The following is a 14493-nucleotide window of genomic DNA, read 5'->3' as shown; positions in this document are numbered from 1 at the left end:
ATCTCATTTAGTGTTATCTTCTCTCCTCTAGTCTTGTCTCATCTTGTTTCCTGTATTCCTGTGATATTATATTGTCTCATCTCATTTCATGCTTTATCTCTTCTTGTATTGTCCTATTTCATCTCACCTCTTTCCATCTAATCTTTTGTAATGTTGTCTCTTCTCATCTCATCTCATCTCATCTGAGACTTTACTTGTAATCCATATATAGATATAATTTGACTAAATGTTGTTTTAAAGATGTCATTAATTGCTGTAATTTCGAGTTTCATCCTAAAACATTTTTCCTGCGTTTTTATCTCTACCGTTTATTTTATTTCAGGCCTCATGTTGTCTGCTTCCTTTGCTTAAATCACACCTGCTATGTGTTTAGTTTATGACCTCACACCCGTGTTCTGTTGGCCGTGACTCACTCGGTATTTAAATGCCTTTTGCCAGATTATCTTTGTAACAGCCAGTTGTGTTTTTTTATCGTGCCAGTCCCCGCTTTCTGCCTGTAGGCACATCCCTTATTTTCCTCCGTGCCTGGTTTTATAGACGTCTTTAATCTTTTCTGTTACTTGTCTGCCTCTGCTGAATGTAACCCTGAATCTGACCCAATTAACCTTTATCTTTTGGATTTCAGCTGGCTGTGGTTTGTGCCCTGTAGTCAGTCATGTCACAAATGTTTTAACGGATGTTTCAGCTGATTTTTCTACTCATTTGGCTCCACGTACATGTGTTTACTCATACATTTCGGCTCAGAAATAAACTCCGACGGCATCAACTTGAAAATATATATCATTTATAGCCGCTGTAGTGCAATTTACATTTAGTAAATGCATTTTATTTATGTTCCTGCTGCTTGTGTGGGTGGTTATCTTCACATCCAGACTCACTAAGAACAATGCTTATAAGCTCCAAAAAGATTCTGATGGCGACCATCAGCTTTATCTACTAAAACAAACGCACACGAGCATCGATGAGCAACTTGATTCTCTCATTGTGGAAAAAACACAACAAACTTTTTGGAAAGATTGCGGCTGTCTTCAGACACCTTTCAAACACTTTCAACAACACAAAACTAAGAAATACAGAGTAAATTAAAGCAAAAATGCTTTTAAAAATGTTCAACTGCATAATTTTATAAAAAAATATTATTCAAACAGACCTGGACAAAAATGATCGTTGAAATATTCTATTATTAGTGGTGTGAGTTTCAAGTTATTTCAGGGACTTTTGTAAGTTTTGATTACAGAGTAAATCTTCCCACGTCTGTAAACCAGATTTCAACTCTAAAACAAAGTCTGACCATGGGAGAGAACCTCACAGCCTTATGGAACCTTGAATGCTTTCCAGCAGCAACACCAATGATTCTGGCAGCATCAGGGACAACTTCAAATTGTCTGTACTTTAAAAACAATTCAATCTTTGATTGGCATGTAAATAAAGCATGGTGTATAACTGTGAGGGATCGTAATAGCTCCCAAAAAGGGGTGTTGTAAAGCGACTTTTGCCTCCTTCTTAATCAACAGAAGAAAATCTAAAAGAACTTCATCAAGAATTATTATTACAATGATCCATCCATTTTATAAACCCACTATATCTCTTCTGGGCTCATGGGTCCACGATCCAAGTAAAAATTAAAAAATGACACAACAAATGCTTGTTTTACAGTAAGAAGTTTTACTATAACAGTAAAACAAGAAATCTGAACAAATGAAAATTATGTCAACGTTCTGCATCAACATTTGAGATTGTGATGTTCTTTTTTTTAAGTTGAGAATCTAAACTTGTTGAGTTGTTTGAGACAACAAAAAATAACTTAATAAGTTAGTGGAGCTTATAGATAGATATAATAGTTATAATAATAATAATGTAATATGTATTGTAATTAATCATGTTATTTTAATTTTTTGAATAAAAAATACAATCTTTAAAAGTCCTGTTTTTCTCAAAACTTGTACACCATTTGGTATTTTCCATTGGGGTGGTCACAAGATTTGCATAGGTGGTCTGGCAGAGTTTTACATGGATGCCTTTCATGACACAACCCTGTATTTTATCTGGGTTCGGGACAGGCACAGGGAGACCCAAGTTTGGGTTTCCCTGTTACATTGGTAAGCAGCAACATGAAGGATCTTGCCTAAGGACCCACACTGGATGAAAGCTGCTCAAAAGATAGATAGATAGATAGATAGATAGATAGATAGATAGATAGATAGATAGATAGATAGATAGATAGATAGATAGATATGGTAAGATTGATTAAAAACAGTCAAACAGTCAAATTAGGAACATTTCTCTGGGTCTTGTATCAGCATTTGGTCTTTTTTCCAGCCAGTTTCCCCGCAGAGAGGATGAGTGAGACTTCAGCCTCTCGGTCCATCCGTCCATCCCTCCGCCCTGTTCCCACCCTGAGAGTTTGAGCCGTGACGTATTTACTGACGGGAGGGCGCGAGTTTTCACACAGGTGCCTTATCTGCTTGCCAGTGCGACTATTCGTGAAGATAAACTGCGCCTCTTTCGCTCTTGAGAACATCCTCCTCACTATAGTTGAACAAGAAGACCCTACTTTGCTGCAGCTCAGAGACCAGGACAGAGCAGGACTTTGTTCTTGATTGTCTCTTTGATCTGCAAAACTTTTGGAGACAGTAATTGGAAAGTTTTTGGACTCATCCAAAAAAAAAGAACGAGAAAAAAAAAAACCAGAAAGGACCGCACAGAGACAAAGATTTTGTTTGTCGTGGAGGACGGAAAACATGCTTTATCGTTTATTCTTTGGATGCCTGGTTAGCCTTGTTGTGACTTCTATTGTGAATGCTGATGGTGAGTATGTATTTTGAAGTAAACATATCAAAAAGCAAGAATACTTTGTAAAGAGAGTTATTAACAAGAGCATTTCCGAGCAATCTCTGGATTGTGTTTGGGTGAGATGCGGTTATTGCGCACTGCTGGAAGCGCGCGGCTGCACATCTCGTCAGCTTTTTTTTTAACTTGATCTGTTTGGCCTGTGATATTTGCAGTAACATTATGTTGACGTATTCAGATAAAATCAATTGTTGAGGTAAATAAATCAATGCGTAAAACGTGCGTAAAAAAGTTGCCAAAAGTTTAGTTGCGGTCTTTGCGCGCAGACTCTTAATCGGAATCCTTCGGTTCTGTTTTTATTGGATGACTTCACAGATTTCTACAGTTGCTTTAGGAAAGTTAATTGTGTGATAAAAAGTAAAAATGAACTTTAAGTGGTTAACTAGTTAATGCAAGATTGCTCTACGTGTGTATTCACCACAAACGTTTTTATTCTCTTTTGGAGGACTCTGACATTTTTTTAAATTAAATTATACCTACTAGAATTTTTTTCTTGAAAATTCTAAAAGGCATTTCTGTTCAAACAAATAATATATTTTAATGATAGATACAGGAAATCTGTAAATTAAAAATAAGAAGCATTTTTCTGTCATGTATGTATTGCAAAAAGCGACAATAGAACAAAAAATTTAAGAGTGACACCATCCACAAATTTATACGGCAGTTATAGTTTAACTTTTCAATACATTACTTTGTTGTGGTTTTTACTGTTATTTGCTGAAATAATGTGTGTGATTGTTTGTTTCTGATCAGGTGGAGTGTTTGTTTTGGACCTGAGGAACTCCTCCGGGTTTAAAGGCTTCAGCGATGCTGAAAAAGCCTGTGCTTCGAAACACGCCCGCCTGGCATCCCTGGATGAGCTCCTCCATGCTGTGGTGGAGTGCTTCTTCTCAGAGTGCACCCGCGGGTGGCTGTACGGAGGAACGGTTGGGTAAGGGGAGAAGTATTTAAGTTTTTTTAAAGGAACTTACAAAAAAAATGAAATAAAATAATATAATATATATAAAAATATATATTTCAGGTGAGGTCAAAGGTCATTTGGATATGTGTAATTCAGTGTGTCAGAGGGGAAGAAAAGATTTGAAGAGAGTTTTGAGAAAAGGCTAGGAAGAGAAAAAAAAAAACGAAGAAAAACCAGAGAGGAGGAGACGGAGAAAGACTCCTCTGTTTCCTCCCAGAGGAGGAGGGAATTCTGAGCCGGGGTGTCATGTCCACAACTGCCTCCATTTACACCCTTCATCTCCACGGCAACATGACACTCAGCTTTCATCACTTAGAGACAGAAAAAGAGATGGTTGATTTGAACTAGGGGGAAGACAGGCGTACTATAAAGCTTTCAGAAAGATGACGGATAGTGTTTGTCCAGATTTGAAAAAATATATATTTAAATAGTTTATCAGTTCGGTACAATTTAAGTGGTTCACGTTTAAAATGATAACCCTGTTTGGGAAAAAAAAACAAATGTTTGAGGAACTACAGTATGTTTGAACTTTGACTAACTTACATTTTTAGTTGTTTAATATTGAGAAGAAAATAAGCAGCATTAATATCGAATAAATATAAAATTAACAGTAAATGGATACATAAAAAGTCAGAAATTTGAGTTTTTTCTGACATATTTTTATTACCAAATACAAAGAATATCATTTCATTTAAGTGTCTTTTGTTCTGCAGCTGCTCTGCTTCCAATAAGTGCCTCAAGGAGCCCGACAGCGCCTCTGTGAGACAGTTCTGTCTGCTGAAAAAGACATCCAATAATTAGGGTACACAACAAAAACAACACACAAGGGGGATATTTGAAAGAAAAAAATAAAAAGAAATCAATAAAGTAAAAACAAATCCCACAATAAATGATCTTCAAGCTTAGTTATCCTTAATCTAAAGAGGGTAAACATAAATGTGTATATTATTATATCAATACCACTTAATGGAAGAAAATTGGTAAAGTATAATGCTTTTGTTTGTTGCATTAAAGGCTTTTGTTTTCCTATTTAAGACGTGTGAACCACATTAATAGGTGTGTAACAATTCATTTATATGGTTTATACAATTCTATCCATATCATATTTGTGGTTCCTGATTTAATTCATAGTTGTTATTGGTTTATTTTGATCGATCAGATTCACTGAACTAAATCTAACTTTAGTCAAAACTTCAACCAGTGTGACTCAGAGATAAGTACCGAACAATCCAAGTGAAGTTTTCCAGGTTCCTTGAGATAATCAAGTGTTAATTAAATAAGAGTACAAACAAACAAGTAAATAAGAATTAATGGCAAATCCATTCTCATTTTAGTTTCATAAAGTTCAGCCCACAGTTAATTTTTCCACATCAAAATAATGCAAACGGATTATTGATCTTTTTTTTGCTGTTGTCACATTTCTGCTGCGATGTAATTTTTTTTAATTGATATTTTCCAAGATCAATATAGTTGATTTGTCTCATTTTGAAACGATTTTATAACGGTATGGATTAACAACTTGCCTTAGACACATCGATCTGGTTAGATCATAGGAACATAAAAGATTAATCGATTAATTGTTATGTATTAAATATTGCAGGTCAACAGGATACATTCTTTAAATTTATATTGTGGAGTTTCACCTGAAGACTGGGTAACTATCAAATGACAAAAATGAAGAATATAAAAAATATAAAAAGTCAAATGCAGTTTACAAACATGAATTTAAGTGTTTTTGACATTCTTCGTGGAACATAAAACCATAGTCTTAATATTAATCCTACAGTTAAGGCAGGACCCTTCACAAAGATTAAATACTCATCTGTTAAAAATATTTAAATAGTAAATCTACGTAGTGCTTTAATACCTTCTTAGAATAAAAAGGTGCTTTCCAGTCACACACTTTAAGGGGCTCCTGAACACCAACCTATAACCACCAGGAGCGATTGGGGGTTCAGAGTCAAAGTCACTTCAACACACGGGAGACAAGGCAGGAACCGAACCGGCAACCCTTTCAATCAGAGGTCAACCGCTCTACCAGAGCAAATTTAAAAAGAACTTTCAAAAAGTGTTTTCTTAGCCTCCTCTGTTTTAACGGCAGGATGTCGCTGTGGTCATCCTCTCTCCACAGCCTCCATCATCTTTCACACTTGTTTACCATGTTTCACAGTGTCTGAACCCTCTCTTGACCGTAACTCAGGACCTTGTTTAATGACTCACAATGATAAAGCTCGGTGTGTTGAATTTCACATAACACAAGCTGCTAGGTTGCATTTTTATGCACTTTTGGACCTAGAATGCCCCATAAGTGACCTGGTGTATTGCCTGTTCCTCATGCATTTGCTGCCCTAAACAAATACATTTTCTTGAACTAATTCTTTCCTTTGAGATCTGTCTGTCTTTTGCCCTTATAAGCTGATGTGAGAGTGGGACATGCCTTCATCGTGAGTCAGCTGCAGGTCCCACAGTTTGATTCTTTCCAGGCTTTGATAAATCCAGTCATTCACACTCGTGTGTACAGTGTTATGGATTGACAACCATTTTCTTTTCCTAAACCCATTTCGGTGTCATTATTTCTTTTTTCCGTTGTATCTGGAGCTACCCTAAATTCTATTTTTGCACAATTATAATTTAACTCTCTTTTTTTTGTTTTCCCTTTTTATTGATATAAAAATACATTTGTATTTGACTGGTTAGTTTTGCATTTTCTGTTTGTTTTTTTTTTAAGACATTTCTAGGTTTTTCTCTAATATTTGCATTTTAGATGCTTTCTTAACTCGGTGTATCCCTTTCGGGGTCACAGGGGTTTTTGGGTGAAGGCGGGGTACACCCTTGACATGTTGCAAGTCTTTTGCAGGGCACACATGCACACATAGGGACAATTTCGAGTATCTAATTAATCTATAAAGCATGTTTTTAGGCTTTCAGGAAGTCGGAGCGCCTGGAGAAAACCTACAAATGCACGGGGAGAACATGCAAACTGCACACAGAAAGATCCCAGCTGGGATTTAAACCAGAGCTTTCTTGCTGTGAGGCGAGAACGCTAACCACGGCGCCGCTGTGCAGCCACATTTCAGATATTTACACCCAATTTTCCCCTTTTTTTATCCTCTTAAGGGGTCATTTCTGTGTTTCTGCATCTTTCTGTGCTGCTTTGAAGTTGCCTCTTTGCAAATTCCTGAAAGAAAATATAATCTCACACAAGATTTTTTGGTGGTTTGAGCTGCTATGAGAACAGAAATTGAGTTGCTTTGCAAGTTTGCACAAGTAAATCGTTCTATTTCAAAATTAAGATTTTGTTGTGAAAGAGCAAAAATAGAACTTCTGATTTTTTTGTTGTTAGCAGCAATACTTTTATTTCACTTCTTTGGAACATCAATTTGACATAAAGCGTGCGCCTGTGTAATGATGTCACCTGACACTGAAGACACGCTCAAACGACTATGAATACTATTTTAACCAAAGAACAATCAGGAGAGCACAGCACATCTATATGGCACACATACAGTATATTAGCAGAAGTTATATTAGAAGTTATATAAGCCTCAACAAGCAGCTTTTTAACCAAAAGAAACAATCAAATCTCACCCTATTTATTAAAAAGCGAGTCAAAAAATGTAAAATGAATTGAACGAGAAATAAAATGTTTGGCAAAACCAACAAATTTGTAAAAATAAAAAAAGTTTTGTACAAGTTCATGTAAGCTAGTGATAAAAAAACAGAATTTGAACACAAATGGAGAAAGTGGAAGATGTATTTACATGTCCTAAAATGCAAAAACTCAACCAAAGGTAAAATGAAGGAATAAAATAAAAAAGTTATATTCCAAAAAACTTTTTATCTTCAAATTATGTTCCAGCTTTAAATGTACTTTTTAGTAGTTAAAGTAGTTTTTTTTTGTGTGAGGTGTGTATTACGATACATATACTCTTGCCAATACACACCCCCAGTAATGAACAAAAGAATCCGTTATCAAACACTCTCATTCCTTTTTTCTTTCTTTCATTTCTAATCAATTTGAGAGATTGTAAAGTTACTATAAAACAATTCAGGCAAGAAATGCTCAGAATATATTCCTCTTGTTTGCTTTTGGCCCTAAATCTGGGATATTTTCTTTTATCTGTGTAACGGTTTATGTCTGTTTGTGCTACAGTTTGTCTTATCCTTTCACCAAAATCAAAGTAGTATTTTGACATTTAGATACACTGTTTTCTTTTCTTTTTTTTTTTTTTTAAATTAATGGATTTCCATGAGTCAGATGGAGCTTCAGAACCCCATTTGTCTATTTTCAGAACAGCAACCCCATCTTAAACCGTCCAGTTTCCATGTTTTGCATGTTGCTCCATCAAATCTTACTCAAATAAATCTGCCGTCATGAGGTTACTGTAGAGGAAAGATGCCTTCAAAACCTGAGGAGACAGTTAACTATGAAAAATTCATCATAACAAAGGGACAAATCGACATTCAGCCCTAGCAGAAGCAGCAGTGATGAAAATTTGAAATAAGCGAGTCTTTTCCTTTTTGGGTATCTTACTTGCACTCTGTCTGTCTGCAGGACCACCGTGTGCAATGTTGCAGGCGGCTCCCTGAGAGCGGTGGATGTGAGGACGGAAAACGCCACAGAGGACGCCGCACACCTGGACGCTTTTTGCATCACAGACAAGGGTCAGTAATTGATCACACGAGCAGGTCAATTAGGCTGCAAGAATGAATGGACCATGTGAAGGCCTGTGAGCAGCTGTGAGCAGTCCTTACCTAATGAAGAATATGCACTCACTGATCTGCTTGCAAATGTAATGTGTCTGTCTATAAAGTAATTGGATGTTTCTTACCTTGAATACGTGCCATAAAAAGATCCAAAAATGAATACACATTAAGCACACCAGGTCTGGGATGCAGAGTTTGCTCCCTGATTCTCCCAGAGCAAAGAAGGGAAAAAATTGAACATTTGCAGAAACAAAGATTTATTGGAAGTAATACCTCAAAAATGTACAAAAGCAAATAAATGTCTAAAATGAGTAAAAAAAAAAAAAAAAATCAAAAAGTCTGTGTTTTTCTAAGTCATATTTTCAGCAGAACAGCAAGAGCTCATTAACATATTTTGGGGTTGTTAGCATGGAAGCTAGCTTTGCTAATTTCCCAGCATTCCTTTGTTTACACTCTCTCGCGCTAGCTTATAGCATCTCACAAGCCCAAGCTAACATTAGCATAGCAAAAAAAAAAAAAAATACTTCAGCTTTTTTAACCCGCAGGTTTTCAGTGCTCCTTATCCATCATGATTTGAATAAAGAAATACTAAACATATAAAACAATCCTAAATTGTTTTATATGTTTCTTTCATTATGAGAAAAATGCTACCAGAACATGCTAAAAACACCAAATACACAATTTTCATTGTGGGTCTTTAAGCAGGCATGTCCACGTTCCAGTTTCCACAAACTCCTTTCATAAATCATATGTGACCTCCAGCACTTTCCTATAATCTCTGTGTACAATTTCTTGATTGTGTGGATAAATTATATGTTTAAATTCACCATGAACACTGTTAGCTCAGTGTTGTTAGCATGTTTCGTCTGGTAGTTCCACCGGACGAAACATGCTAACAACTAAGCTAACTGTGTGCGAAAAATGGATTAGTTGACAGTGATTTTGTTTAAAAGGTATTTAGATGTATTTGCAATAAAATGTTCACTAAAGAGTCCATTTCAATTTCATTTTGTTACAATAATTCAAACTCACCAAATCTGCCCTGTTTACAAAAGGTTTGGACCCTTAAAGTCTTGCATTTACTGTTCTCCAAACCAGATTATTATATCAAACATTCACATCAATTCTTTATTATTATTACAGTAACTAATTTACTAATGTGTTTTGTGGTCCATTGGTCAGTTGTGTATGCTGCACAATTTCAATTTGAAGGAAAATTGGGTTTGGATTTTAATGGGTTAAGGAGAAATAACCCTTTTTGAGCACTGAAATATAAAGTTTAAAGGTTTTTCAGATAAATTTTGTTAGTTTTTTCTGTCACAAATAAGTAGCACATTAAACAACTCTGAAATTGTTGTTGTGCTTTGGGAAAATAACTCATAAAACTTCAGATTTACATGTCCTGTAATCAACCACAGTGTGTATACAAAAATCCACATACATCTTGAAAATTTCTAGCCAACTTTCAACTAAAATTGTTGAGACTTTTGAAAAAACTGTAAATTGCTGGGAGCACATACCCTGATGTGTGTATGATGCCAGGGGTTTGTTTGTTTGTTTCATACTGTGTGTTAGCATTTCTCTTTAGAGCTGCTTCATTACTGAACAAAACATTTTTGAAATGTTTAAGGTAGATTAAAAGGTAAAAATTTGTAAATTGTTGTTACACAAATGTTTTTATCTTTTTATCAAAAAACTAAACTTGATTAAAACGTTTAAGTAACACTACTTTTTTTGTTCTATAATTAAAAGTAATTGTAAATGTAGGAGTATTGCAACAGGATTTTGCAACTTTAATTTTGTTGCTTTAAGATCATGTCCGTGGATGGTTTATATCTTGTACACAGTAAATACATGTTGTTTTGATTCTGTTAAATGACAAATGCGGGTGGTTGTTGTTGACAGCCTCACCTTGCGGAGACCCTCCATCCTTCCCCTACGCTCGTCTGCAGGAGCACTCCGGCTTTGATACGGGGGACGAGCTGCTGTACACGTGTGCGCCGGGTTACGCGATGCCCGGTGGAGACACTTCCTTCAGCCTGCTGTGTGACAGCTGTGGGGAGTGGTACGGGGCGGTGCAGATCTGTGTCAAAGGTAATCAATACTTGTGGAATCGTACGAAAACAAGATGTTAAAAAAACGGATAAAGGTTTTAAAGAAAAAAAAACACTTATTAGGCTGCTGGTTTGTATGAAAAATTATGCTGCTCTAGTTTCCATCTATGTTGTTGACATTAGGGGTGTAACAATTAATCGATTTAATCGATAAATTGATTTACAATCAGTATGTCTGACGCAAGTTGTTAATTGAATCGACTGATAACTATATAATCGCTCTAAAATGAAATAAATGGATTATACTGATAAATACCATCATTACAGTCCAATGTGTGGAAACACATGATCATCCAGTGTGGTATCATCTTTCAGTAATCTTCTCCAAAAACAACAGTGGGCTGGACTACAATGCAACTAAAATTATTGTTTATTTATTTTTTGTACACATATTTAATTTACACTTGATTATCTTGCAAGAAATACAAGGAATCTGGAAAACTTCATCTTCACCGATCAAACTGGTCGTTCAAGTGAAACAGTTTTGACTATAAATTGGATTGGCAATGACAAACTACGATATGAATCAAATTGTTTTTACTCTCTTAGTAAAAAAGTTGAAATTGTTATGTTTTCTTCAGAAAAATGTATTGATTTTATTTTGCAGATCACACTGAAAGCCATGTAGACTATGAGGACAAGTACTCAGATTCCTATGGAGATGCAGATCATAGCCACGAGAGTCGAGAGGAGGTGTATGGAGAAACACACCAGCGCGGTGGAAAGCTTTTGGAGCGGCAAGACTCAACATTCCCGGTGAAGGTTCAACAGCATAAAGAACCTGACGTAAGAGGGAAGGTGACGTTCCATGCGGGGCAGCTTGAAGGAGTTGTAGAGGAAGGAGCGAAACATGAGTCTCCTGACCATCATCTCCTGGGGCGTCCGAGCCAGGAGGAGGAGAAAACCGAGGTGGTGAGAACTGAGACAGCTGCAGCAACAGAGGAGCCCGTCTCTGTTCTGTCCCAAAAACACATGTTCTGGTTTCCCTCTGAGGCCTTTCAGGAGGAAGGATATCCCGTCTCTACTGACACGTCAACACAAACAACACAGAGAACCTCTGGAGCCCAGTCTGAGGAGAGCAAGGAGCACAACAGCCAAGAGGTGCCCAGCCACCAACAGTCTATCGATGTGGACCACCATGATGACGATGAAGAAGACGCTAACGACCGTGATAAAGATGACACTGATGACCATTATGATGACCCTGACAGTCATCAGGAGGAAGACCGAGACGATCATGGGAAACACCCGGCTCTCCACGAGGATCTGGACCATCACACCACCAGCCGCGAGGATCACGATGACCACTACGACATGGGAGAACACGAGGAAGAACGTGGTCGTGTTCCCTACGGCAGTCAGGAGTACGACGATGGAGATGACACTCCTGACGACCACCACAGCGTTGAGGATCACGATGGAGAGCATCCCGACGTCTCTAAAGAGCATCCCGGCGATCGTGACGACCACCACGATGATCATGAAGACGATGATATCCACGATGATCATGATAGCCTTGAACGTGATGGCAGTCGCCCGCGTGTTGTCGTTTCTGTGGCAGCAGAGAAGCACCATAATGCTTCCCAGAGAGGAACGGGAGGCAAGGCCACCAAAGCTGAGACCTGGCTGGACGGCTACCCTGTTGCTCGAGAAAAAACAAAACACGGGGAATCCAAAACCGGCACCAACGTTGTGAAGATGGCAGACAGACCCAATGAGGTGGAAGTACGTCGACCGGCCACCAGCTCACCAAGCGAGCACGACTCTACAGGTAGGGTACCCGAACCGGATCATGGCGTGGTGATACTCGCTGGTACTCCTGCTGCCTTCCCCGACCTGCTCCGGCCTTCTGACTCCCCCTCGTACTCCGACACCTTGGATTACGACACACAGCAGGCAGCTCCCACCCACTCCTGGCTGGACGATCTCACCGAGCAGCCTTTTCAGGACCACGGCCCGGCTCCTCCTGTGCACAACGGCGAGGCCTTCACCGGCGTGATGGGGGGGCACACGGTGCACAACCTGCCCGGTGAAGCAGGGGAGAGAGGTGAGTTGGAAGGAGACATGAGGGAGACCATGTGCACGGGGGAAAACTGCCCTCCTCCACCTCCCATCTCCTCCGGCCGAGGCCCCAAGGTGGCTGCCATCATTGTGGCGGTGTGCGCTGTTGCCACGGCAGTCATGGTCGGGGTGTGGTGCTACCGACGGCAGCAGCAGAAGAGCTCACCCTACGAGATGAATGGGAAGGGCCAAAGTCAAATCACACAGGGCCAACAGATAGAGATGCAGCAAAAGGTGTGAGGCGTGAAGAGGACGTAAACATCCATCCTTCTCTCCACGACATCATTTCCTTATTTCTCCATCCAGCTGGACACATTATTGAACTGTGTCTCAACTCCAGGTACTGGAAGAAAATGTATTTGATATGCGTGAAAAACAGAACATAATATATAGGAAACAGAGACTTTAAGGGTCTTGGACACAAAGGTGAAGAAGAGTGTGTTCATCTGCTTTTATGTTGTTTTGTTTTTCCAGTGTTTCTCATCCACATTTATCAGTTTTTTTTTAATGTTCACAAAAAGTGTCATAATTTAGAACGTTTTTGCACCATTTTCAAAAAAGGATAGACAAATGGGGCAGCTCAGCCTCTGGGAACGTAGGAATAATAAATAATGATCGCAAAAAGGAGAAAGCTCTAAAACATTTCATTTATTCCTCTGTGGGCAAATAGTTTGGAAAAAAATGTGCTTACAGGAATTTGTGTCTCATGTTTGTGGAATCTGTAGACGTATATATTTTTGAAGTTTCAGATGCACATACCTGACTGGCATTTAAAAAGCACGGAGAGGTGCTGCCATGGCAACAGAAACTTTCTTCTTTTTGAGGTCTGATTTCCATGTATAATATATCACACCTTAATGGTTTTTCAATAGAAATGACTCCTTTGAAGCATTAGAGTTGGGATTTGATAAACTGAAGTCTATTTTGCTTTTGTATCCCCTTTTTTCTTACCCATTTTACCCCGTTCGCCCCGAGGGACTCCACTTGAAGCCGTTATCTCCTCTCAGCACAGGTTTCAGACTCTTTCACCTCCCTGATGAGGCGAGAACATCCTTGAAAGGGTTTTGAGTTTGTCCTTTTTCATGACTTTTGCTGCTCATAAGTAGGCAAAATTCACCCTCTGGAAGACAATAAAGGACTATTTGGTTATTTGATCTCTGATTTGCGTAGAAACTTCTATTTTTTTTTTTTTTATTCAAAGAGATTTTCTTTTTTTATTGGTTGAAATTTCAATTAATACGTGTTGAAAAGAAGACGACTGTGGCTCTGAAGTGTAAATCACTCAATGTAAAAACTTGTTGATGATCAGAACATGATTTGCCCCTTCAGGGTTACCGTAGATAGCAAAACAAGAGAAAAAACATATATTTATTATTTTGGGGGGTTTTTTACAAGACAATATGGAAAATGACAAGCTTTAACCAACACAATATTTGTTCTTGCTTTACTAAAAAAAAGAAAAAAATACATTTGAGGAGCTGTTAAAGAGAAAAAAATAGCAAAAATGGTGAAGGGAGCAGGAAGAATGCTGAGGTAAAATAATGATAAGAAACTTGGTGAGTGGACGCTAAAGTGATGCTTTAGATGTGTTTCAAAGACAATTTCTCTTTGGATTTTTTGCCCCATTGGGTTCATCAATTATCACAAAACTACTCCATCATGAAAATCAAAGTGCCAGAAAGTTTTTTTTATATCCAAAAGTTTTATTCTCTGAAAATCCCACTCCTGATTTATATTCTTATGCCACAAAAATGAAGCTAAATGAAAACCTTTTCTGTTTTTCAGTCATATAAACAATAA

General features: G+C 37.9%; 1 protein-coding gene across 1 annotated transcript; it reads left to right on the top strand.

Moving 5' to 3' along the window:
• The first annotated feature begins 2164 nt into the window (after positions 1–2164).
• susd5 (sushi domain containing 5) lies at positions 2165–14192 on the top strand. Its single transcript, XM_024259504.2, has 5 exons — positions 2165–2808; positions 3604–3781; positions 8367–8476; positions 10424–10612; positions 11240–14192. The coding sequence occupies exons 1-5, from the start codon at positions 2742–2744 to the stop codon at positions 12931–12933; spliced, it is 2238 nt and encodes a 745-aa protein (XP_024115272.1). The 5' UTR covers positions 2165–2741; the 3' UTR covers positions 12934–14192.
• Positions 14193–14493: the final 301 nt, after the last annotated feature.

Source organism: Oryzias melastigma, linkage group LG11, assembly GCF_002922805.2.
Source record: "Oryzias melastigma strain HK-1 linkage group LG11, ASM292280v2, whole genome shotgun sequence".
Classification (NCBI taxonomy): domain Eukaryota; kingdom Metazoa; phylum Chordata; class Actinopteri; order Beloniformes; family Adrianichthyidae; genus Oryzias; species Oryzias melastigma.
Note: the sequence above shows the minus strand (reverse complement) of the source record. Positions and strands in the feature narration are given on the sequence as shown.

Coding starts and splice junctions, on each gene's coding strand:
- susd5 (XM_024259504.2), top strand. CDS start 2,742: ATGCTTTATCGTTTATTCTTTGGATGCCTGGTTAGCCTTGTTGTGACT. Junction 3,782..8,366: donor CTGTACGGAGGAACGGTTGG/GTAAGGGGAGAA, acceptor GTCTGTCTGCAG/GACCACCGTGTGCAATGTTG. Junction 10,613..11,239: donor GGTGCAGATCTGTGTCAAAG/GTAATCAATACT, acceptor TTTATTTTGCAG/ATCACACTGAAAGCCATGTA.